This window comes from Anticarsia gemmatalis, chromosome 26, assembly GCF_050436995.1.
Source record: "Anticarsia gemmatalis isolate Benzon Research Colony breed Stoneville strain chromosome 26, ilAntGemm2 primary, whole genome shotgun sequence".
Taxonomy (NCBI): domain Eukaryota; kingdom Metazoa; phylum Arthropoda; class Insecta; order Lepidoptera; family Erebidae; genus Anticarsia; species Anticarsia gemmatalis.
In genome coordinates this window covers 3,773,272-3,800,521 of record NC_134770.1, presented here as the reverse complement: position 1 = coordinate 3,800,521, position 27,250 = coordinate 3,773,272, and the positions used below count along the sequence as shown (strand labels likewise).

Below are 27,250 nucleotides of genomic sequence, written 5' to 3'. Positions count from 1 at the left end.
CTCAATGTATGCTATGGTTATAAGATTCTATTTTCGGAGTTCTTGTCTATTATATCTATGTACGTAGTCTTAGGTACATACGTACGCCCTTACCTTTTTGAATAAGGAAATTACAAAAAAATAAAAAGAGAAAAAAGCTCTATTAAAACATATTTTATTTTTTACTTTCTTCTTCATTCATAACGTAAAGTAATCTTGGAGATATTTTAGTTAATTTCGCCACAACGTCGTAGAACTCGGTGCCGGGCCTTATTTCCACTTTTATTGCGCGCTGAAAATAAAATCAGAATATGTACATAAGGAAAGTGATTCTTATTAGTACCACATAAGACATAGACTATCGCCAGTCCAAAAGTAGGTACAACCACCCTAGAAAAATTTAACGTTTTTACTGCCTACCTAATTAGTAATTAGGTATATCTGCAAATACTATTTACACAAATACATTTTGTTACAACCTAACAATCTTCCACATTAGCAGAGGCGTGAGATACTCCTACGTCACGGCACAAGTCTCGGAAAATATATCTCGTTACAACTCCGCGTAAGTCAGGCATAAATTCAAACGTCTACTTTGGTAGGTAGGTAGGTAGGTACCGGAAAATAAACTTACCAAAACATCAGGATCATCGGCTGCCGTCCTCAAAGCTAGTTTTGGATTCGCTTCTTCTTTCCATACTCCATTCCAGTAATCCTTGAAGGTAAAGATTTCCTTTATCAAAGCTGATGATATTCATTGAGAGATAATACATAAATTAGGTAGGATAGTTAGCAGGTAGGTTTTTAAAAATGGTCGAATTTCACACAGAACATTATAAAAATTTTGTTAATAAAGAGGGGCCTTAAGCTGAAATTCTACCAAAGGTCGAGGCATTGAAACAGTGTGTGGCGTGATAAACTGTTAATACGATTGCTTGAGGACATAGCACCTTTTAACTCGGCTAATCCTGTTGCCAGAAAATCTCTGCGGGTATCTATGCCTTACCTATCTTTGGAAGAAACTCATTCTAGAATGTGTTCAATGCATACCCCAGTCCGTAATATATCTTTCCGGATTACTTCATCCGCAGGATTCGTAGGTTTAGCAGCTTCTAGCAAAGCTGATTCCTTCGCAACTAACATCACTAGTTCTGGTGGTGCCTGAAAATTAAGCAATATCATGAGTAGGTATGCAAGGGTTATTGAAAGGAAAATAGCGATCTGATCTCTACTTACCTTTATGGGTACAATTTCACGATCTTTTGGCACAGCAACTACATTGAGGGCTTCCTGTTATAAAAGTAATGAAATCAGTCTAAGCAAATTGAATAGGCATGGGCACTTATAGTAAAAAATACAGATTTTAAAACGATACGACGTAGGGAGTTCCACAGTTTTCGAGACTCAAAAAAACACACAAAATGCGTGCATGAATATCTACGAACAGAATACTCGTAACTGAACTATAGAATACAAGTTATAAGGTTTTTTTCTCTTACTACTTGCCAAAATATCATTATTGGCCTTCTTTGATGATCTTGTTTTTTTCCCTCCTACATCATTCGATTTTCCGTTCCAAAAGTCTTTGAAATTTAATAGATCTGCAACTTTTCCCTCGACTTGATGAATCTCCACAACATCACCCTGGTGGCAAATCCAAGCTATTAGATAAAGTCAGTCAGGCATATTGTAAAGTACTTTTTTGGAAAGCCTTACCTTTGCTGTTTTCGTGTTTTCTTCTCCTACTTTGCCATTGCTGTTTTGATCTGCCTAAAAGAAGAATTCCATAAAGATTAGGAACCTATCTATAGGACCTACAATAAATTATTATTGGTCCTACTTGCAATTTGCAATTCATGTTGTCAAAAATGACTTCTGTTGTAAGAAAGTAAACAAAACTTTTAACTGAGTTGGCCTATAAGAAGTAGGTATTTCAGTTAGGATGAGTAACAATCTCACTTACTTTTCTGAAAAAGAATCCAGGTAAGAATCTTCTGCCCAAGTCAGGGTACATGTCGGGTTGTAAAAGGCGTGGGTTTGTGCCTATTATTTCAGGATTGTAAAGTGCTACTTTTTTTTCATCTTGAAATCTCTGCAATTATCATTTTCAATATTAGTTACTCAATAATAAGTACTTTAGAACCTACTGCCATCTGTAGACAATGCAGGTTTTCATGTGTATGGAACAAAATCTAACGTCCCCACGCTTGTACCTACTTAAGCAAATAGTGTAGAAATATCCCGAATAAAATAATTAAAAATATCCAAACGTATGGAGATTTGTCAGATTTTAAAACTAATAAAATATAGCTAAGTGCGTACCTAATAGTATGTGGGTACCTGGAGTGTTGCGGATATACGCATCTGCATTCGCAAACGCGAAATATCCGCATTCATTCAGACATTTACATCCGCGGATTTTTGGAATAAAAAATTCGCTTCGGGACCCGCGGTTTTCCTAAAATCGGCATCCGCAATAACCCTAGTGGGTTCCCATATAAGTACTTAAGTACTTAGTACCTAAGCAGAATGCATACCAACCTCTAACTCTTGTTGTATAAAATCGTTGTCTGATCCAGCTAAAAAATAGATTAATATAAATTAGTAAGCTCTTGAATAGCACATTTCAATTAAGTTCACTAAAATATAACACTTAAACTAGATTTTTTTTCTTGCAAGCCCTAATACCTACTTAGATACTACGAACAAAGGTATCTACATAATAATACTTTTACTACTTACATTCCCCAGATCCACTTCCACCAGTGCCTGAGTCATCGTCCTCATCATCTCCATCTTCATCATCTCCATCATCATCATCATCATCATCATCGTCATCATCGTCGTCATCTTCTTTGTCACCTGATCCACCGCCATCACCTGGCTTTTCTTTAGATCCATCACCTCCAGAATCTTCCTCCGTGTCTTGACCTAAAAATGCAAAAGAAGCATAAATATTTTACCAGAAAAACATCGATGCGACAATGGTTGTGTAAACAATGTTTTATCATTATACAGGGTGTCCCAAAACTCAACGATAATCCGAGACAGGATGAAAGGCCAAGTCATACCGGTTCTAGGAAAAATAAAAAAAAAATCTATATCACTTGGTTCAGCAATAATATACACTTTTCAAAAAAGTTGAAATTCCACACCCTTGGTCGCATTTTCAAGTCCTGTGATCACCAATGTCACAATTTCGCTGTGTTTTTTTCAATTTCGTGATCTTCATTAAATATGCTATTAATCGTAAAACAAATTAATGCACAAAACATTGTTAATTTAATAAAAAAAGTTAAGTTATAGTGAGTCATGGTTCACAAAAATATCGTTAGTTAACTTTGACGCTTCATATTGAAAAAAAAAGTACTACACTACCCTTGGCAAGTTATTTCAAAAGTTGGCGCATTTAATCAAGATTTCAAAATGGTGCAACACTTGCCACTTTTCTTGCCATTAAAAATGATATTTTTATTTGAACGACGAGTGTCCCCGAAAATGGATTGGACGGAGTGGTACAATTGTATGGCCTCCTCGTTCCCCCGATCTAAATCCAGTAGATATTTTTTACTGGGAATGCATAAAAGAAAAAGTCTATTCGAAATCAATACAAAATCTATCAGAACTTCGCCAGAAAATTGACACAGCGTCAGAAGAAATAAATGCAAGGAATTTTGCTTGACTGGTGCAAAGGTCTTTTGTAAGGCGTTGCAGAGCCTGTATTCGTGCCAGAGGAAAACAATTCGGAATTACATTAGTTTAAGGAGAATAATTAAATAAGAACGATGGTTCGTTCATTTTTTTTTTAAATTTTTTGTACCTATTATGTTTATTACATTAAATATTGGTTATGCACTGACTCAATTACCTCTTTACTAAAAATAATTGCTTTCCTCTGGCACGAATACAGGCTCTGCAACGGCGTACAAAAGATCTTTTTACCAGTTAAGCAAAATTCCTTGCATTTATTTCTTCTGACGCTGTGTCAATTTTCTGGCGAAGTTCTGATAGATTTTGTATTGATTTCGAATAGACTTTTTCTTTTATGCATTCCCAGTAAAAAATATCTACTGGATTTAGATCGGGGGAACGAGGAGGCCATACAATTGTACCACTCCGTCCGATCCATTTTCGGGGACACTCGTCGTTTAAATAAAAATAACATTTTTAATGGCAAGAAAAGTGGCAAGTGTTGCACCATTTTGAAATCTTGATTAAATGCGCCAACTTTTGAAATAACTTGCCAAGGGTAGTGTAGTACTTTTTTTTTTCAATATGAAGCGTCAAAGTTAACTAACGATATTTTTGTGAACCATGACTCACTAAAACTTAACTTCTTTTATTAAATTAACAATGTTTTGTGCATTAATTTGTTTTATGATTTATAGCATATTTAATGAAGATCACGAAGTTGAAAAAAACACAGCGAAATTGTGACATTGGTGATCACAGGACTTGAAAATGCGACCAAGGGTGTGGAATTTCAACTTTTTTGAAAAGTGTCTATTATTGCTGAACCAAGTGATATAGATTTTTTTTTTTATTTTTCCTAGAACCGGTATGACTTGGCCTTTCATCCTGTCTCGGATTATCGTTGAGTTTTGGGACACCCTGTATAACTGCCGTCGTGGCGCAGTGGGTAAGGTCGCCACGTCGCTACCATTGCATCGGGAAGTCATAAGTTCGATTCCCACACGGAACAATGATATTATTTGTGCGAGGCATAAATAATCGAGTGCGGGAGTTGTCTTTTTAGAAAAATAATATTAATGGTCTGTAATCTGATTAACCTGAAAGTCAGCCAACAGGACCATGTAATGCTTCAAAATGCTGTTTTCTGACCTCATAACTATCATTTTATACATCGATGTTTCGATACAATGACATCATCTATACTAATATTATAAAGCTGAAGAGTTTGTTGTGAGATAGCCCATTTATCAAGGAAGGCTATAAGCTACATATCATCACTCTATGACCAATAGGAGCAGAGCAACAGTTAATTTTTTTTACAAAAACGGGGAACATTTTGACCCATTCTCTCTTATGTGACGCAAGCGAAGTTGTGCGAGTCAGCTAGTTATTTATACTACAATGACTTATTTATAACATGTTTCGATACATCGATGTATTTCTATACCGATATTTGTATTACTAGACCTGGTTTTTCTTTAGAGTCCTTATCTCCATCATCATCATCTTGTCCATCCTCTCCTCCGCCCTCTTCTTGCGGGTCATCATTGTCGTTGGTCTCTCCACCAGGACCATCGACGTCTCCACCTTCTTGATCATCTAACTAAGCAAAAAACACAATTTTAGAATGCTATAGCCGAGCAACAAACAAAGTAACGTTAAAAAATAGCAAGAGCACGCTAATAGGTAAGTATATTATAAATAAACGACTTTAGACTAAAAACAACTATTATTCTAAGTAGGTAAGTTTAAGAAACCTGCATACTCGTAGATTTTTTAAATAATATTACTTGATAACCACATAAATTATTTAGCGAGAAGTGAAAAGAGCAATGAAAGAAGAACACCCCAAGAAAAACAGTAGCTGTCATAAAAATATCAAATGAAATAAAAAATATTTACGTCGTTCTCTATTATATCGATACCACTATCAACATTTACTTCTTTCTGTGCTTCGTCTGGGTCTATTTGTTCAATTTCATGAGTGATCTCTTCAAGCACGGGTTCTTTAAGCTGACGAATTATAGAACGAACGTTACTTTAATTCTGATTTGTAAATAAGCATGAGTATGCGATGCCTATATACAGTACTATACTCTATCTAGAAGGTAGGTAAGGTGCTACCCAGATTTATGAAGGAACAAAAGATAGAAACAAAAAAAGATTTTAAGAAAATCTAATATAATTTTTTATTCAAATATAAGAATTATATGAGTTGAAGCATCAAATGACTATTTTTCTGAAAATTGGACAGGGCTGTTTTGACGAGAGAAAGAAAATGTGCACACCTCAGCAAGGTCATAATTTAGCGATCAATCATAAACATGTAGGTAACACCTGACAATGTGCCTGTTTTATACAAATAAATATTTCTGATTTTTTAATTTTAATAGCCGTGATTTTTTCAATTATAACCATTTAATGCCACGAAGAATCATATAGAAAGTAAATAAAACCAAAAACCATAAAATACATTTTTAGACCAAAAATAGATCCTTACCACTACTAAGTGTCCGTTAGCATAAAGTGTTATGACACAAATTGTACAAAAAAATACGAAACATTTCATGACGTTATTCTAAATGCCTGGTCTACTGAAAAGAGTTACAAAAGCAATTACATGAAAGTCTAATGTTTAATCTTGATTGAAAATGTAATTGGAAATCATATTTAATGCTTTTTAATTATTTTTTACTCAGATATTGTTCTGTAGAATTATATGTATATGTAAAATACTATGATACATGAATCGTGTTTTATGAACATTTATCCAACCTTTAGTAATTAAGTAGGTAGGTTACAGGATTGGTTAAAAAAAAGAAAGTTTGTAATTACAACAACCTAATAGTAAGATGAAAAAATACGAGTTAGCAACAATATAATGTTGAACAGACAAAATAGATTTATTGTGTGACATAGAGTCCTATAATAAAGTATATTAAGATTGTTGTACGATTTTTTTTATAATAAAATGGGCTTATACCTATGAATGTGTCTTTTCTTTTACTTCAATGTGAACGCAGTATTTATGTCCACTAATGTTGCCAGATAATAAAATCGTACCTTGAATTTTAATTTATTACATTAATGTACGAAACATAAAGAATAATGTTAAAATTATATAGAATCACAGTATATAAACATTTTTTTTGAATAAACTAAAACAGTAACAAATTTTTAATAAGACATTTGAAAAAAATGGGTGGTTATTTTTATCCCAAAGTGACAACTGTAATTTTAATTTGACATTCTTCACTTCAAGTAGTCAGCTGAACAATGCATTTTATTTATTTATCTTATGCAGTAACTAAATAAATTATTCCGTTACAATAACTACCATATTGTGTATTTAAATGTGAAATTCTATATTCAAATTGTTTTTTTGTGTTGTGTGAAGTGAGGTATTTGAATACCTTTGTTGTTTTTTATCGCGTAAAAATTGTGTTATAATGTTTGGGAGGCCGAGATGTAGAGAGTGGACCCCTCTCGCCACTCAACAGTTAAGATTACGGAGCTTGATACAGGTAATTCATGGAAAAATACAGTTCTAAAAGGTTACGTAGTATTGTAGGCAGTTTACTAACAAACACCTACGCTATTGTTGTCTGTGATATCATAGTCCATTTGTCCTGATATTTATGATTTTACACTTTTTTTTATTCAATAGAACCTCCAAATGATTGTCGAAAAAAAAAATGTGGGCCTAAAGCAGCTTGTTTATTATTCCTAGTTCCTATTTAATTTTAATTAGATTTTCCTGTTTGCATTAACGTTTTTATTTAAATATTCATTAGTATGTATCTGATGTGCGATAAGTACAAATAAAGACAAAGTAATGAGGTGCAGATCCTGTATGCATTTGCTACAATCAATGTTTGTAATAATTTTGCACTCATCTTAGAAGTACAAGTTACTTAGTGATTTTGTAGGTAGTTTTTATGATGATTCACAGTATTTAGTGATAGTTAGTGTAAATATGTTAATAGTGGACGTTTCTGGTGATATTTCTGTCAAAGTCACAGTCACATTTAATAGAAAAACTGTCATTCAATATGGATCATGAGAACAGTATTCTTTATAACTGCAACAAGGTACATCCTCCATAATGATACTCAATATCCTCATCATATCCAATCTCCTAATCCTCTGTGATGAAATTGGAGGCAGGCAAGGGTACAAAAAAAAAAGTGTCTCTATTTACCCCAGTTAACTAATTTGCTCATAATATACTTACATTAACTATTTATTTAGTAAATTGCTCTATTAATAGTCAAAAATGTATTATCAAATAAAGAAAATATCTGTAGTAATATTCATTGCTAGCTGCATTGGCCAACAAAAAATTGTAATAGGTACCTCATGATGAAAGACTCTATTTATCTTGTTTAGGTACATACAGAAGTTTTACAGTTCAGCCAATGCATATTTACCAATAGGGAGAAATTAAAAAATGTTTTTCCTCAAACCACTTGCTATTAGTACAGAAAGTTACTTGAACACTCTTATTTTATATAGAAGTAATTATTCTACTATATATCATAGTCTAATAATAGCTGTGCTGATATTTACTTTACTAGGTATGTTAAGTGTAGAATTACTTTTAAGATATTCATTGACAACATCAGTAGGTTGTGATGAAATACAAGATTATCTAGATAAGATATAACTGAACGGTAAAAGATAAAAATCTGTAAAGAAATAGGTAGGTAGGTCATTATGTTACTTATTTGTATGACAGAATTTATTTTCAGTGAGGTTTCACTGTTCAAGTTCCTACATATTGTTTTTTTTATATTATTTTCGATTTGATAATTGTATCAAAGAAAGATATGTTGTGAAAATGCCTTCATTTAGGTCAATACCTAAATGAAGGCATTTTCAAAACATCCTCATTTTATTTAATTATATTTAGTCCCATATATGAAAGAATATATACATCAATAGGTATTGTTATTAAAATGCTTAGCTATAAAATGTTGTTCGACTGAAGTATTCAATTCAAAATTTTGTAATGGCAGTAACAGGATACTGTTTGGTAACTAGGCCATAGTCCTTAAATGAAAACATTTTTATTTACTGTAAATGGTTTAAAAAAAATTACTAAATAGGTACTGAACCCGTGTCTTTTCCATAAGCTAAAAAAAACATATATCTCTGTCCTCAGTCACTTACTGTAAAGGTCAATTATTAAATAATAACTAAGATTATTAAGTGTTATATTATTGTAACTGATAAGAAAGTAATTCCTCTTACTGTTATCTTTAACACCTGATAACTGAATGGTACTTGAAATTATATCTTATATTGCATTCATCACTATGTTTCTATGTGCAGAATAATTATTAGTCTCATTAATGTTATTAATGACTCAATGCTTGCTAATTAATTTCAAGTGCGGTAGTTTTAGTTTATATAAATAAGCTTCAATAGGTACTTATTGCATCGAGGTACTACACAAATTCAGAGAGTTAGGTCAGAAAGATTTAAAAGTTTCCTCTTAAAATGTAACAATAGTTTTTAATGCAGTGTATTTTTATCAGTAGGAGCTTAGATTTGTTAAAGTCTGGTTACTAGGCTAGAAAACTTAATATGGGCTAAGAATTGCTTCCTGGTAAAAAGATGACTAATCAACTGACTGGAACTTATTTACACATTACAATTTTATTGTTCAAATGAGGTGAAATCACTTAACCCAGTCCCTGGTACTATGACTTGTATGAACAGAATGTACTTATTTTATTATTTAAATGTTTTCCAGATTGTTGGCTACAACATCAGGCCTCCGGAATGGTGCACATTACCCTGTAGTTTCTACTTAACACTGCACCATACTACTATGTCGGCACCTTTCTACACGAGCGAGAGGATATGCTCCCCACATCCTAAATGGAAGGAGATTGATTCAGGTAAAGGTAATTTTTGCGTAAAAAATTCTGTGTATTACTTTTCTTAACTGCATTTTTGGTCTAAGCAAGTAGTGTAAGCATTTGTAGATCACACAGTCTCGGGTTCGATTTGAGTTGGCTTATGCTATTGGGTTTTTAAATTATATTAGCTGTTACATTTTACAATAGAAGATTCGAATAACAAGCGCGATGGTATAAAAAAAATGGGGATATTTTGCTTTATTTCACCACTAGCTGACCCGTGCGGCTCCGCTCGCGTGAATGTCGTGCTGTTGCATTAGTTGCAGCTCACTTAGACCTAGATACTTTCAAGGTTAGATGCCAAATAAAATAATGCACTATAAAATAAAATTTATATCAATTTCCACAAAAATCTAAACAAAATCCATAGAAAATGTTTAAAAAGTACTTTGAAACGTAAAACAGTCACAAAAAGTACTGTCTCCGATGAGGTTCGATCCCTCACCAAAAGGATTAAAAATTAAAATCGAATCTATAAACCAATACGCCACAGCGTCGCTTGTAATATAAGCTAAAATTTTCGCTTATATTTTTATGTTACCTGTGAACGATTTTTACTACATATTTGCAATTTTCTAGAAAACTAAGAATCTTTATGAGATAAAAAGTTTCCTATAAGTTGCTCCACTACTTATTCATTAAGATTTAAAATATTGAATAACCAAGTAGGTACCTACTTATACTTTCAAAAGACTGCGGAATTTATGACAACAAAAATATTCGCTCACTCAATATTGTGATAAAAATGTTATTTAAATAAAAAAATATGTCAAAAAAATTATAATATTGAATTAAATCACCTAAAAAAATTAACACAAAATTTAAAAAAATTAATAAATTGTACAAAAATGAAATGTCACTCGTTAGGATTTGAACTTACTCTCTCATGACAAAACAAAAGTTCATCCTTGATATGTAACTACTTCGACCACGAACGCTATTAATATGTCAGATAAAATTATACGTTTATTCCAAAAAGGCGATGCGATTTTTTTTTAAATATTATAAATATCCTAAATGTTAATCAGATAAAAAAAACATACTTAGTACAAAAAGATATCCTTTTTGTACTAAGTATGTTTTTTTGTGAATAACGTTACAATTTTTTTTAATGTAAGGCCATTGACCTAGTTTTAGAATTAAGTATTTAAAATGGAATTATTTGGAACGTGATAACACTTGGGTTACTGGGTCGTTCTCCTGAAAATAAAAAGCAAAACATAGAACTACTTAGATTTTAATTCCAAAATACATATTATCCTACATTGATTAGGGTTGCCATAGATTTGGCTAGGCATTTTTAGGACCGCTTGCCTGACCTTGGCTCTTCTTAAAAATTCAATAGGAAATTTAGAGGGGAAATTAGAGCGATGATGAGTACTATGCAATATGGAAATTTGGAATTGGGGTGGGGGCAAGACTGCCGGACTCTGCTGGAGTGTAGAAGGCGCTGATACAGGAAAATTATCCGTGAAAGTATAAATTTGACGCATATTTCACAACATCACTGTATTACCATACTCAAAGAGTAGGTATATCTTTTGTGTTCAAACCATGTATGGTCACTGAGTTCGTACTCAGTTTTAAATGATTCGTATCTAAATTGAAACATTGTTGGTCGACCTTCCGGTATGAGTTTTGTACGCCCTTGAATTTTATATCTGAGGTATTTTTCTGAACTAATGATGCCTAAACACATTTTATGCTTAATAATGTATAGGTACTTGCGATGATACGTCCGGAACCGCGTAACCCGTAATTATTTTTTATATATCATCCGTTGTTTATTTTTTAAAACTTACCTATAGTCTGTTGCATAGCTATCCAATTTATTTCCTTAATGCAACCAATTAATTTGGTTATATGTTACGAATTACAACGCCATCTGTTAGTAGCGGCGAACAACGACAACAAACGAAATTATTCGGTTTGCCACCTAGGATATCTCGACCGCACCGGACCCACGTAAACCAGTCAACATTTATGTGTAATAAATCATACAACATTTATGTTTGAAAATCTTATAAATGTATAGCCTGTTTCAAAGGTATTTTTTTTACAATAAAGCAATCAAAATAAATTAATTAGGAAAAACATGCTTTGTTGCGGACAATAACGCCATCTATTGGTTGGTGCGAACAACAGGTATCGATACGGCAGGCGCCTCGAACTATATTGCGAATGTTGTGAAATGGATTAGCAATGCCATCTATGGTATCTCTAGGGAAACGCAGGTTCGAAAGATTTCTACGTATTTTTTTCAATTTTCTAAAAATCTATGAAAAATTATGCGATAAAAAGTATCCTAGAGACTGCTCCACTACTTATTCTATGCATATAGCAAATTTCAGTGCGTTCTATCCGGTAGTTTTTACGTGATAGCGACACATACAGACGGAGGACAGACAGACAGACAGACAGAAAAGAAAATTATAAATTGCAGATTCGGTATCAGTATCCGTTACTAAACATCCCCCATTGGTTTTTTTTTAAATATATTCAATGTACAGAATTGACCTCTCTACAGATTTATTATAAGTATAGATGTTTCTACTTCAAAGTGTGAAAGAAATTTCACGCACTGGTGAATGGATTTTGATAAGATTTGGCATACAGATTGTATAATAATATGAGATAGATAGATAACCCAAATAAAAACGTGGGATACTCTTTATCCTACGAAATAGTTCGAACCAATTCGCAAGCAGAAGCCAGGTAGTTTGAAATCCCACTAATATTATAAATGCGAAAGTTTGTGAGTATGTATGACAATGTATGGATATTATTTGTTACTCTTTCACGCAAATACTACTGAAGCGATTACGATGTAATTTGGCATGTAGGTAGCTGAATACCCAGAATAACCTAAGGCTACTTTTTATCTCGGAGTGCCTCGGGATTTACACAGGAAGGGTTTCCACGCGGTCGAAGTCGCGGGCGGTCTCTAGTGTAATCATAGTCTTGTCTCCAAGTGACAAGAGCAAACGCACTTTGGACTAAAACGTGCTTCACCGGTTAATATTATTATGACTTATGTCCGTTTCTGCTTAGATTATTACTTGATTATGAGGCGTAACTATTCATAACATTTATTGTTCGCGACATATCGTCAATGATTACATCATAGACTTACATACATTAACTAGCGGACCCGACAGACGTTGTCCTGTCTAATAAATTAAAAATTAATTAAAAAAACATTGTCCAGCGGACAAAATTGTGAATCTAAACCATTCTCAGTTCCTCTTGAACACGCACAAAATTTTCATCAAAATCGGTCCAGTCGTTTAAGAGAAGTTCAGTGTCATACCTACACACTTACAGAAGAATTATATAAAGATATACATACTATCAGATTTATTTATTTAGATATATGAAAATAACACTAATTTGAATGATAACATTATCATTTATTTTATTTTTCTGATTGTAATCGAAACAGGAAATGAACTAAATACCAATGACTTTTCGAAGTTACGTGTGTATTAGAAATCACTTGTTCCTATGGAAAAGGAAGATATCGTGATACAACCTTGCATGCCTGAGAGTCCTTTAGTACAGTTCTTGAGGGTATGCTTAGTCAATAAAATAATCTACCAGTACCTAGGTAGACTGTTCTTTCACTATTTCTTAATATTATTTTACCTTTCTACAATCCCCATGAAGAAAAATGAAAAATCTATACCAATATTATAAAGCTGAAGAGTTTGTTTGTTTGTTTGAACGCGCTTATCTCAGGAACTTCTGGTTCGAATTTAAAAATATTTTTTGTGTTGAATAGACCATTTATCGAGGAAGGCTATAGGCTATATATCATCACGCTACGATCAATAGGAATAGAGTACCAGTGAAAAATGTTACAAATTTATCTGTCACTAGCGGGTCAGCTAGTGACAGATAAATTGCGAGCTCTAGGCAACCACTATTAATTTTTCATGAAGATTTCACAGTCGATGATCTAAAATTTGGAGGCGACCATAGCCATTTGCGCTCACCGGTCGGTAAACAATCTGTGGGTTAAGCAACCCCTGGCGCGGTCATTCCATAGATGGATCACCGCATAGTGGTATTTGAGTTGGGCGTCTCCGTGCTTCGGAGGGCACGTAAAAAGTCGGTCCCGGCTGTTGTCACTAAGATAACAGTCGTTAAGCCACGTCAAAGGCCTCTCGGGCGGCTTGAACAACTTTGACACTAGGTTGACCACTAACCATACGACGAACGAACGAACGAACGATCTAAAATAGTAACATACAGATCTGTTCAATCAGTGTCATCAATACAAAATGACTCACAGATTATCTATTATGTATCGTATGTGTGAATGTGTGTCAATCCTTATCGCGAACACACTGACCGTTTTACGTAATTATTCGTATTTAACGCGGCACGACCTTAATTCGTGAAAGGGAATCGTGTCAATATATTGTTGACTAGCTGACCCGCTCAACTTCGCTTGCGTCACGTAAGAGAGAATGGTATAATTTTCCCCGTTTTTGTAACATTTTTCGTTACTACTCCGCTCCTAATGACCGCAGCGTGATGATATATAACCTATAGCCTTCCTCGATAAATGGGCTATCTAATAGTGAAAGAATTTTTCAAATCGGGTCAGTAGTACCTGAGATTAGCGCGTTCAAACAAACAAACAAACAAACAATCAAACAAACTCTTCAGCTTTATAATATTAGTATAGATTAAAATTGGAATTTTATTTGCGTTTTTTCGGGATAATGTTGATTGGGTAATGTAAAAAAATGGCATGAATTTCTACTGTATGAATACCGAATACAAACATAATGATCAAATTCCGATTAAAGTTTTGTCTCACTATGAAGTAGAATAGATTTAAGTTTGCCATAATTAGTCACTTTTAAGAGCGAAGTGCTTTATTTAATTGAATACTAAACACAGGCTGTAACGAAGCCCCATCGAATTTGTTCAAAAAAGGGTTATTGGACTTGAAATTTTCAATACTTGAGGTTTCACCAAACATTTTAAATGAACCATGACTACCCCTTTTTACGAACGCCTTGATTGTGTAAAAGAAATGGGTTCTAAATACTGATACGAATGTTTTAAGACTTGAACCTATAGTCTGAATTAACCCTAGCAGTACCTAAGTAGGTATTTATATTTTTGCAATCGGTATCGCTTGAACAACTGTACTCGAGTGAAACCGTGTAATACAATTATAACGAGAGAATGTATTTCAAGCCTCGGCTTATCAATGAAGGGTAATTGAAGGCCGTCGTTAATTAGTGGAGGAATGCGTCCATTCATTCTCTTCGTATCGTATAATTTACGCGGGGTTGCCAAATTCAAAATTGCATTTTTATAAGTACTTTAGGTACGAACTTTCTTTTTTTCGTATCGAAATAAGTAACTTTATGGTCAATAAATATTTTTAAAGACCGGACTGATTTCCTTACCAATATTATTGGTAGCCAGGAGAAACTTTAAAACTTAAAGAAATGCCATAAAACAGTTGCTCTTGCGTCGCGGGGACATTTACAATGTATCGCGAAGATATTCGTATAAGTATGCGGGACATGACGGCAACAAAGTGCTTTCAAATAGAAAATTACTATTTGTAGATCACTTAAATACTTATGCCGTGGGGGAATCGAACCCACAGACTGCCTACCTACACGTAGGCAATGGCGTGGCGAGCACCTTACCCACTGCGCTACGAAGGTCGTCGGTTCAGACCGAGTTCATATCACATTTAAGTATGACGCAAACCTTTCATTCATTAGGTGAAAGAGAGAAAGTTATTGATAGGTGTTATCGGAGTGAGTAATTTACACCGTACCCTAATCTAATCAAACTGTTTGGTAGAAAACTATACGGGTATAACGGCAATATGATAAAGACTACACGGGCTTTTATAGTGCAACTTTGTATTTACGATAAACTGTAATACTATATACTAAATATATGATTTTATAGGTAATATTATTATGTACGTTTCGGCGTTTCAGGTTAGTGTCTTGGATCGCAATACATCGTTATGGCCCTCTAGCGCCAAAAAGTCAAAAAGCATTATCGCGTTAATCCTACTAATGTTTTAAATGAGAAAGACAATGATAAACATGTATGAATGTTTGGTACTCCTTCACGTAAATACTTCTGAATCTATTACGATGAAATCTAGTATGTAGGTAGCTGAAGACCCAGAATAACACATAGGCTTTTATCCCGGAGTTCCCTTAGGAATCGGGATTTACACAGGAGATATAAAAGTGGTTATGATAGAAAACAAGTATAGCTGCCTTGGAGGTTTAGTTCTGAGGTCTGGGGTTTTGTATTTTGAAACAGGAACATTCTAAGGACGTCCGTTAGTGTTATAAATAGATAGACCTACTGTTTTACTGCAGGAAAAACCGGTGTGTATTTATAATTAAATAGATTAAAAATAAAATGAATTGTCTCTTTGTGTTATAATGTTTAATTTATTATTATTCTACTCACGTATTGCCTTATTATCAGTTCATTTCAGTCCTATTATCATTTACTAAATTCCGTCGAAATGTTATTCCGAAATTTTTGTTTTCATTTTATATGTATATTATGTACATAGTTTACTATCAAAATTGCAATTTTATCAGAACTTCCTTTAGATATAAATCGAAAGACAAAATACTGATTATTCATGTAATTCCCTACGTAACTAAAATTGTCAATACTTCTTATTATTGATAACAAATACTGTTTACAATCGTTATCAAACTGCAGCTGTCGGTAAATTCAATGACGTCACCACTGAATCATACTCTTTACAGAAACGACTCACCGAGTGTCGTCAGCGAACGTCGTCATACGAATATGGTGTCATATACTACAATCGAATGACGATACGGCTAAAATACAACAAGACACTGTTATCCAAACGTGGGGGGTTTATTTCAGTGGTCTGAGATATATTGGAGCAAATCTCGCGTCGAATTTCACCTCAGACTGTTTTAAAAGCAATACTCTGGTGTTCCAAATGCATGGAGGATACTTCTGTTCATACAAAAGTCTCAAACTAGATGTCATTCCCCCAGAAAATGAAATAGAACACGGCTCCCTTTCTTCTGATTCTTCTGGAAGGACCAATTTATCTAAAATCACTTTAGAAGCTAAACACATTTTGAATCATAAGTTAGTTAAAGAATCCAGGTCTATATCGCCTAGTAAATACTCGAGAAAGTCTGATAAAGAGTATTCGAAAAGTCACAGCCCGGTGGAAAGAGGTTTCCAGCAAAATTTTCCTACGTTAAGAACGTCTGCTAGTCTGAATATTGGTCAGAGTCAAAGAGGGGACTGCTACAGACGAAGGGAAGAAAATTCAGATAATGCAAAAGGCGATCCGAATCACATATACGAATATTCGCCAGAAAATTTAGATGTAAAAGAGTTTACGAGTGGTGTTAACTGTGATAATTTCTCCCAACATACATCACAAGAAGATTTGTCTAATAAAATAGATCTAAGTGAAACGGCAGAGAGTTACGACTTGAGGAACGAAGCCGATGGCGTTCCTAAATATAGGTACATGGCTTTAAATTTCTTGAAGTCGGAAATAAGGCCGAGTTACAACGCGACTAAGTTGCAGAAACTACATTTGTTACAATACTCGATTAAGAAAAGACAAGAAGCAGTTCAGGAGATAAAGGAGAGAATATACAATAAGTCTGCGTTAACGAACGATGATTGGCCGCAACACGAAGACTTGTCTGACATTAGAATGAAATTTAAGAGTAGATCTCAAAGGAATCTGTTTTCGCCCGAAGATGATAGTTTAAGTAAGGATAAGTCGTCGTCGCAAAGTGATCTGAGTGCCAAGAATGGAAGGATTAAGGAGGACAGACCTATTGTGTCCAACGGCTCGAGACTGACGTTCTCCAAGTTGAATGATCTCTTATCTTTTAAGGTGAGTTCTTTAATTATATTTTTTTATCTTCGTAAACAAAATGTAAAAACAGAATTTTAGATAGCTACATTGTAAATCAATGATCTTAACTTTATAACTAAACAGTCTGTTCCATTCGCAGAAAATATTGGTTTAGTTCTTTAGCATCGTTACAGCCAGGTATCACGACTTCTGGATAAGTCTCGGTTAAGTTAACAAAGTGACAGAGATATTTACCTATTACCTTATCTATAAGATACGCGATAAGACCATCCGCGATCCACATAACTGGCTCTTAAAGTCTACATTTAATTCCTATCTTTATGATAATATGTTTATCTTTTATTTTACAGGCAAAACCATCCCCTTTCCAAAGATCAGAGCACGTGAGACTAACAAAGCAGCTGGAAATACTTCGCTTCAAGCGAATCATATTGTCTGATGAAAGGGACGCCAAATTAGCCAGTATTAGAAGATTGAAAGAGAGGCATGCTAAATTGTTTGAAGAGAATCAGGATGTCGGTGAGTGTAAGGACATTTTAGTTTTGGGTGTTACGGGTATGGGCTTGGTAAACTGGTAAAGCATGGTGATGGAAGCTTAAGACAATATAGGAAAAAGAGTTTAAAATTATGGCAAAAAGATCTCGTGACAGCTTTTAACTAGCATGCATAATTTTGAGCAGCATGGTGTAAGGGGTTTACTGTATTGCTAGTATTAGGGTGAATGAATTGTCAAGTTTTGGAAAAGATGATGATGACGGTTGGGTAATTTGGTAGCATGGTTATATGGTTATTACACTTCTGGTGAAGGAATTGAGTTGAAGTAATTTATTGACTTAGACTAATGGAAATGGATAATAATTAGTTAGTTTACAATTGTATGCTTCCTTCTAAAACATTTTAAATTTTGCATTGAATTAACAATTGTATTGACAGGCTTGTTTTTAAGTTTTTTAAATTCTACCAAGTCCATCAGTTTCAATGGTCTTGACCAACCTAGACAATTTTCATTTATTTCTTTAAACTAGTGCAAACTACATTACGAATACTGATTGGCTAAAGGCATAAGCAAACATTATTATTGTAAGATATAGCTGCAGCATAACTGTAGACGATTATTCCTTTCTCCAGGTTCAGAATTAATGCAGAACTACCACTCGTTATCCCGTCGCAGTGAAGACGTGAAAGAGACGCGACTACGTATGGTGGCTGCTAGGGAACTAGCTGCGACGTCACACCACGCGCTCTGTGCACAGCGCTGCGATCTACTCACACAGTTGCACCAAATATTTTATATTGAACAGGTAAGTAACGTACGTGCACGTGTTCGTGTATGTGCGTATACGTTTACTCGACAGTTGTTAAATTAGAATGTTTTTGCAAGATAAATATTTTCATGAGACGAAACGACGCCCTTGCCTTTACATAGTCGGGCTCTTATTTTAAATATGAATAGAGTAACTATTCACCATGCTTATGGAGAAAGAAGTAGTATTTACATACCGATATAAACTGTTTAACGCACAGTTTAAGTAATACAGGATAATAGTTTAGTTCTGTATATTTACAAAATTATACAAAACTTCAATAGTTATTTTGTCACAAATCATAAAATTGTAAGCTAGGACACCATTACATTGTCTCTGTCTAATCGTCTTATATTATATTTGATATTTGATATTGCGTCACATAAGCGAGAATGGATCATAATTTTCCTCTTTAAACATTTTTCGTGACTACTCCGCTCCTAATGTTTGTAGAGAAATGTTATATAGCCTTCCTCAATAAACAGGCCATCCAACAATAAAAAAAAATCTATTCGCACCAGTAGTTCCTGAGATTAGCGCGTTCAAACAAACAAACTGTGCAATTTTATAATCTTTATATATATAATTCTTCTGTAAGTGTGTATGTCACTGAACTTCTCTTAAACGACTGGACCGATTTTGATGAATTTTTTTGTGTGTGTTCAAGGGGATCTGAGAATGGTTTAGATTCACAATTTTGTCCGCTGGACAATGTTTTTTTATTTAATTTTTATGCAAAAACAACGTTTGCCGGGTCAGCTAGTATTAGTATAGATATCTCGGTGTCAGTACAATTTTAAACTAATACACTTTGTTCACCTTCCAGAAAGACCCAACGACATGGACGATATGTGGAGTGCCGCTTCCAGTGTGCGGAGACGATAATCCTCGCACGAACGCAGTCAGTGACTCCGTGGCAGCCGGCTTCGTGGCTCAGGCGACGTGCCTCTGTGCTGTGCTGTTGAATCAGCCGTTAAGATATAAGATAACGTTGCTGGGGTCCGCTAGCAAGATCACTGATGTTACACCGGATTTACCTGATCCTAAGTAAGTTGTAACTTTGTTCTAAAATAGAAATCTGTCTTTTATCCTATTATGTACTTAGTTGTAATTCGTTGAAGAAAATATCGGTCGGTCTTGGAAACTACTTTTTTGTTTGAATACCACATGCTCATGTTAGGAATCATCTTATCTTAGGAAAGCTGTTTCTTACTTCACATACCGTGAAGTAAGAAGAATACCTACCGTCAGAGAAGTTATGTAAAGTACAGTCATTTATTGCACTATCATTTTTACTAAATACAGCAGCTGTTAAATTCCATTAAAAATTTATGTTTTTAGAGCTAGAAGGTAGCTTACATAATTGAAAATCTAACACAGTAAGCTAACCTTAAGACAATTTGACTTTTTTGTTTGGAATAATTCAAATCTATAATAGAAAAATGGTCTTAAATTTCGAAGCTAATAATTTCATTTCATTCTCGTATCAAAATAATTACTTTCCAAAACAATCATCTTTAAGCAATTATTTTCTTTCAGCATCCCACTATTTCCTCGAGGCGGCGACATCACACTGTTCCGCTACGCTTTATTCCTACTAAACAAATGTATAGCGCAACTGATCGTCGGTCGTGGACTACCGTTGTCGGACATACGACCGACACTCTCCAACTTACAGAGGTTACTCACTGCGCCGGCTAATATGTAAGTGTTTTGTAAAATACAGGGTGGTTAGTACTTGTGGGTTTTGTGTACGGTGAAGGGAAAAGGTTGGGAAAATAGCGAAAAATTATATCTATACTAACTATTATAAAGCTGAAGAGTTTGTTTGTTTGTTTGATTGTTTGTTTGTTTGTTTGTTTGAACGCGCTAATGTCAGAAACTACTGATCCGATTTGAAAAATTCTTTCATTGTTAGATAGCCCATTTATCGAGGAAGGTTATAGGCTATATATCATCACGCTACGATCAGTAGGAGCAGAGTACCAGTAAAAAATGTTACAAAAACAGGGAAAAAGTTGACCCATTCTCTCTTATGTGACGCAAGCGAAGTTGCGCGGGTCAGCTAGTAACCAATAAAAAGTGGTGTTGCTCGATATGGAATTGAGAAAACTATAGTAAAGTGGTGTAAATAACATTAAACTATCGTAATAGTCAACTTTAACGATTGTTCTCAATAGCAGATATTGGACGAATAATATTAAGATTTACATATACATTGTATGCGAAAATTCGTCAAAGCAGAAATATTCCTCAGCTATATTTAAACAGACTATAGAGGTTCTTGAGTTAACGTTTCTTTTACAAGCAAGGTTTGGTTTAGGTTTAGGATTACTGGGTTTTCATAATAAATAAAAAGAATACGGATACTTACCTGTGCGTTTTGCTTAAGCTCCCTCAATCTTACTGTTACAAGCTTTCTGTATTATGTCCTATCGTCATAAAAATCCATAGTCTTCTTAATTGAATGTGCAATTCGAAAACGGCATATCTTACATTACAAAGACAGTACTTATGCCCTTTTAGAAATTGCATGTTCAATTACAATGTGACTAAGCTACTCGCTATTGTGTTGTCAAACTAAACTCGTCCTTATTCTATAGGTCGGACACTACAAAGTTGTATGGCACTTACCGATGGCTGGTCGACAGCCAGTGTCCTCGCACGCAATCTTTGCGAAGTCTCGTTGCATCTGAACGGTGTAAATATCGACAGTTTAATCGGTTTAAGGTATGTATGGAAGGTTGAAGAAGAAAATGTACTTTATTATAAAAGCAGAAACTAACACAATGAAAGAAACATTTCTAATTCATAACTGCAGCCAAAGGTCTCTACTTAGATTTGTGGGAAATGTTTGACATAAAATTTTCTTTATATACTATTACTGTATAGTATACTTTAATGTGTAAATGGGCTGGGCATTTTAAGTGGGCTTAAATTTAAATGTTTGGTGTGGTTTAAAGTTTGAATTAGCCAAAAATTTGTAAATGAGTTTTGATTTATAATTCTTACATTTCTACCAACCTATTGCTCATAACATATTATCAGGTTCTTCCTGCCTGTGGTGTAAATTGATTTTATTAAATGCTAAATGTTTATATTTGATTATTTGTCCACAGGACTCGGTGGACGGTCAGTCGATGCAGTCAGCGATGAACCACAAACGACATAGACATTCTAGAAGCGTCGGCAGCTACCATGATGATCAGGTAACAATATATACATTACTTTTATTATAATAGGTGCCTTTAAACAGACGCTCTTTCGCGCGTGTAACAACAAAGGAAAAGAGCGTGTGTGTAAAGGCACCGAATGAGTATAAAACATTTATTAAGACAAGTTAATTTGTATACGCTGAGATGCTTACACCTCGATGTACGTTCATTATCGTGTACGTTTGTATGTGTGTATGAAATATGAATATGAATAAAACAAAAAAAAATATTGTCGATACAATCTATTCATTATTACTTAAAGTTTGATAAATTTAGTTGCATTCTTTTTGACGTTTAATTTTTTTTACGATATTCTGTTAATTTACATGGGAACTAAAATAGTTGTTTTTTTGTATTGGCTATCATTTTTAAGATTAATGTGAGTTTATTCTTTCTTTTATTTGGTAGTTAGGACTTAGATATTCTTATTAATACATGCATATGAAAGAAATGTATATTAGTTAGGTTCATACACGAATTATTTTTTGTGATGATTAAGCCATGTATTTATTTATATGTATTTAGTCTCCATTTTCCATGTTTCCTTAGACTATTGAAAATTTTTTTATGTCTGTATTAATAGTGATAGCAAAGTTAGTAGTACAAGTCACCTATAACTTCTATAGTACTAATAAAAACACTTTCTCAGGAACTACCCGCACTAGAAGATTCAACAACATCAATAATGGGCAGCGAATCAAATATATACAACATGAAGTTGACTCAAGCCGACTCATCAGACTTGCCTCACAGCCTCAAGTCTCACAACTCAGACTCTGAGATACATAGACTAAACGACGAAGAAGCCAAAGTAGTCTTCACTCTAGGCGACGACACGACCATAGACCAACAACTGGTTAGACTATCGACTAACAACCAGGACGAAATAGGTGAGAATGTAAAAAAAATATGTTCGGAAATCAGCGATTTTTGCTCATCGGAAATATCGGAATGCGTAGATATTGCTAAGCATATAGATATAGATTTAGATAGGGATGAAGAGATTAATATAGCTAAATATATGGAGAGGAAAGTAAGTGAGGAATGCGAGAGTGGGGTCAATGACATTGAAGCTGTGGGTGTTTCGGTCACTGACGTCATAGTCATACCAAGTGCTGAAGCCATTTTGGACACGGGACAAAGTGTCAGTCCGAAAGAAGAAGGAGAACAATAGCCGTTTTTGTTTCGCCGTTTGTTGATATTGAAGATTTTGTGATGAATACAGTTTAAACAATGTAATACTTTACATTGTTGATTGAAATACCGTACTACATATTCAAATGATCGTTGTTTTACAGTGTTTTCATATTGGGCGTATTTTTAATGGATATTTCGCTAGAAAAGTATATTAGCAGACTTAATACCGTGACAGGTATTACCAGAATCATAGCAGTATACGAATATTAGAGGTAAATACGCCTATTACCTCCGCTTTGCGGGAGGAGACTCTTGCCTAGCAGTGTCCTACTGCTGGGCAAGAGTAATGGAAAAAAATAATGTCTAGTGTGTAAACGCTCTTAGTAACGAAAAGAGATTCAGTTATAAAGAGTTTAGTTCTGTCTCTTTCTCGCAAGAAAACAACGGTCATTGAACACCTCATGGTACGTATGAAACAATGTAATTATTTTGTTACAATAATGAGTGCCTAGAAGAAAAAAAGGAAGCTACCCGTAAACCAGAAAACTGCCTATAATGACAATATGTCTAACATTTTTTAGACAATTTAATAGATTTCGCCTTCTTTACACCACTTATGAGTATGTTTCCGTTAGCTTATCTCGTGATAATTTGACAGTTGTTTTAATACATTTGCTGTCAATTTATCTATTGGATAGCTTATCCGACACTTACCCATAAGCTGTGAAACTGCCTCTTCGTCTTTCATGCAGTCGATTGACAATAAATCACGAAGTTATATTTTTAATATCAACAAACGGTTAGATGTAAAATAAGACACATTTTGTATGTGATCGTTCTAAATTAATGGAAATTATTTACTGAAAACCTCATAAATTATTATATTAGAGTTTGGACCTAGATGATACAATCAAGTTTTCAAAGGATTGGTTACTCCACCTGAAGGTATACTTATGAGAAGAGGTCCAATCTTTTGACTACTGTGAGCTCAATGTAAAATGGCAAACGGCAAAGTTTACGATCATAGCTTTAATTGTTACTTGTCAGTTTTAAAATCGCTAAATTACTTTATTTAAGGGATAATTTCGAAGCTCGATAATGGCTGTAAGATTAGTTTATATCACTAGCCAACTTTATTTGAGAAATCATGATTCAACTTTATTTATGTGGTTCGATTAACTAACTGTCGATAAAAGATGTTAACTGCCGAAAAATCGGCAGATTTTATAAGCATGACATCGTAATCGTATACTCTCCTGTACGGCCATTCACGTGCACATATGTATACGCATCTAAAAAGTCTATGATTCATAACAATCAGATGAAAGTTGAGAAACTTTTGACATTCGCCAGTTTGCATTGAGCTTATTTCGTATCATACAATAATATAATGGTGAATAGGACCGATGCAATAATATTAAACGAATAAATTATTGAGTGAAGTTTTTATAATTATAGTGATACAATAGATTTATGAACTATTTAAATTCATAAGTAGTTGTTAAGACTTGTATTGTTATTACTATGCTCATTCTATACAGTCATATAGTTGATATTGTTGTCACACTTTCAGCCGAAAGCTAAAATATCATTCAATTTAAAGTGATACTCAAAAGTATGTCTGTCGCTACGATACACGTTAAAGTAATCAAGACAGCATGATACATCAGAGTTACTTAAAGTTGGAGAATATTTCAACATTCGGCTGTTTTAGGCCGGTTATCAACTTAACTTATTTGCTGTGATAATCATAATCTATCAAAAATGGTTTTTATAGACATCGTTCATATACCACAGTGAAATTAACCTGACTCGTTGGCTTACGTGAACGACGAATGCAACACGATGCGACGTGATGAATTACGTCTAAATTGTCGCGTTATTGAAAGTACCAAAGGACGCAAGTTGTCATTTGTCGCTTGCGCAAAACAGTGCCTAAGATTATTACAGCAAAGTTTAATGGGACAGTCTTAAAGTGTATAACAAAATCGACATCAGTGTCAGTGCCGGATTTAGAGTCACTCTTTAAACTTCTTTATATCATTTTAGATTTAATTATTTGATTAATATACTCGTTGGTATATTGCACTAAAGGTTATAAAACGTAACTTTTTATTAATAGTGTTTCACAAGTATTTTCATCACAATACTCGTTTAAGTGTGACTCCAATTTCGATGAGACTTGTTTACTCGATCATATATCACAATATATCTCATTAATTTATATCTAAATCCGGCACTGTTTATCATAACCTTTTTCTATTCACCCAACTGGCTTTGTTCATATTTCTTGGTCCTATTATACCCCGACCAATATATCCTAATCTATAATCATTTATCTTGGCAATACATTACAAATCATCTTGTTCTATCGCCGAAATGTCATTAAAAAAAACTACAAACAATAACTTTTGATCGTTATTTTTTCCTTGATTGATAAGTGGGTCGTTATTATTCGAAATACAGGTGCTTCTTAATCAGGTCTGATTGTAAATTGCATTTTTTGATGATCCGACTTAATCTAAGAGTTTTATCACTGTATGAAAAATTGTATTTAAAAATACAACTGCAAACAAAATCTAAATGTGTTATTTTTAATTGACAATTCATAGTCTTGTTGCCAACTACGAACGAGTGTTGCCAAGGTAAATAAAAGTACGTATACCTATACCCTTTTCATTCAAAACATTTTGAGCTTGAATTTATAATGTTATATCCCTCTGTGATTAAATCTAGATTTAGTAACTATTATAAACACTAGAATATTAGTTGGTTTTCTACGATTGGTATGAGGAGGCCCTGTATTATGATACAGAAAGTAAACTGTCAAAAAATATTAATAATGTCTCTTTATTTGGGCTTTATAGGTTACTGATTGAATAGTACCATATGACACCACTTGTACCTGTCAAAAATTTTCAGCAACTACCGTTAAATTAATAAATAAATTTAACCCATTACTGTCCCACTGCTGGGCAAGGGTCTCCTCCCGTAATGAGGGAGGGGTTAGGCCTTAAGTCCACCACGCTGGCCAAGTGCGGGTTGGTGACTTTGCATGCCCTCAATAAATGTATTAAACAAATTTTTAGGCATGCAAGGTTTCCTCACGATGTTTTCCTTCACCGTTGGAGCATGTGATAATTATTTCTAATACACACATAAATTAATGTATATTTTTTATATTTAGTTACGCTGTTAGCATCCAAAAAAATGCATGGTATATTTTACGATATTCCGAAAATCAATAAATGAAATGAAAATTGTTTTGTTTTCTGTTAGATCCTTTCGTATATTTAAGTATTTTTTTAGTATAATATACAATTTGACAATATCCAAAAATTTTACAATATTGGTAGATATTCCCTTTTACGGTTACTTCACTTGAAATCTGATGATTTTTTGTATAGGCACTGGTGGTTAATCCATGAAAACGAAGATTTTCTTGTAGTATGAATGTAATAAATATGGTACTATTTAAAAAGGTAAATAATAAAATGTTTATAAAAGCTGGTTACATTGAAGTGAAGTGTGACCTAATAATGGTATGTCGGTACATCGCATTGTGCCTAAATATCGATAAATGTAAAAATATTATGTAAATTGTAAATATGTATCGGATATTCTACTTGTATTGCGTCTTGCATTATCGGCTGTTGTTATTATTAAATATTTATTTCAATTCTCTATCTTGTTGTTTTATTTGAAATTATCATAAATCTGGTTTCTATATTCTATCTCCAGATAGAGATAGGTTACTTGTAAACATCTATATTGTATTAGAACTGGTTTATATAGCGCGCCAAGAAATAAATTGCAGAAATTACTCAAATCTTTCTAATATTGACTAATATGATGAATCAATGAACGGTTTACGCTATAATAAAAAGTATAAAAAGTAAATTATTACTACAGTTAAAATGATCTGTCGATCAGTTGAATGGTTCTTATTCAATGACCGATCATTTTTACCATAGCATGTCAAATACTTCGCATAAGTTATGCGAGAGAGGCGTTGAAATGTTATAAATGATAGAACAGCAGGAAGCTAAATACCTAATTATAGGTTCGGGGGAAGATGACACATAAAAACTTCGGAAC

The 27,250-nt window shown here is 33.8% G+C and overlaps 2 protein-coding genes across 4 annotated transcripts; one reads left to right on the top strand and one right to left on the bottom strand.

Moving 5' to 3' along the window:
- Nucleotides 1–137: 137 nt before the first annotated feature.
- LOC142984174 (uncharacterized) lies at nucleotides 138–6,331 on the bottom strand. Of its 2 annotated transcripts, XM_076131599.1 has the most exons (12): nucleotides 6,173–6,330; nucleotides 5,575–5,685; nucleotides 5,140–5,275; nucleotides 2,722–2,910; nucleotides 2,521–2,558; nucleotides 1,943–2,071; nucleotides 1,696–1,749; nucleotides 1,482–1,623; nucleotides 1,216–1,265; nucleotides 1,030–1,140; nucleotides 614–694; nucleotides 138–271 (listed from the first exon to the last, which is right to left on the bottom strand). In XM_076131599.1, exons 1-12 carry the CDS (start codon nucleotides 6,239–6,241, stop codon nucleotides 155–157), a joined length of 1,227 nt encoding a protein of 408 aa, XP_075987714.1. In that variant the 5' UTR covers nucleotides 6,242–6,330; the 3' UTR covers nucleotides 138–154. The 2 variants fall into 2 exon arrangements, with proteins under 2 accessions (XP_075987714.1, XP_075987715.1); XM_076131600.1 differs by lacking the exon at nucleotides 5,575–5,685 and having other exon boundaries at nucleotides 6,173–6,331.
- Nucleotides 6,332–6,928: 597 nt separating this feature from the next.
- Nucleotides 6,929–26,838, top strand: Uvrag (UV-resistance associated gene). Of its 2 annotated transcripts, none has more exons than XM_076131558.1 (10): nucleotides 6,929–7,196; nucleotides 9,431–9,578; nucleotides 16,382–17,514; nucleotides 17,847–18,015; nucleotides 18,625–18,797; nucleotides 19,627–19,847; nucleotides 20,340–20,504; nucleotides 21,404–21,530; nucleotides 21,920–22,009; nucleotides 22,665–26,838. In XM_076131558.1, the coding sequence occupies exons 1-10, from the start codon at nucleotides 7,122–7,124 to the stop codon at nucleotides 23,187–23,189; spliced, it is 2,826 nt and encodes a 941-aa protein (XP_075987673.1). In that variant the 5' UTR covers nucleotides 6,929–7,121; the 3' UTR covers nucleotides 23,190–26,838. The 2 variants fall into 2 exon arrangements, with proteins under 2 accessions (XP_075987673.1, XP_075987672.1); XM_076131557.1 differs by having other exon boundaries at nucleotides 17,847–18,021.
- The last annotated feature ends 412 nt before the right edge of the window (nucleotides 26,839–27,250 follow it).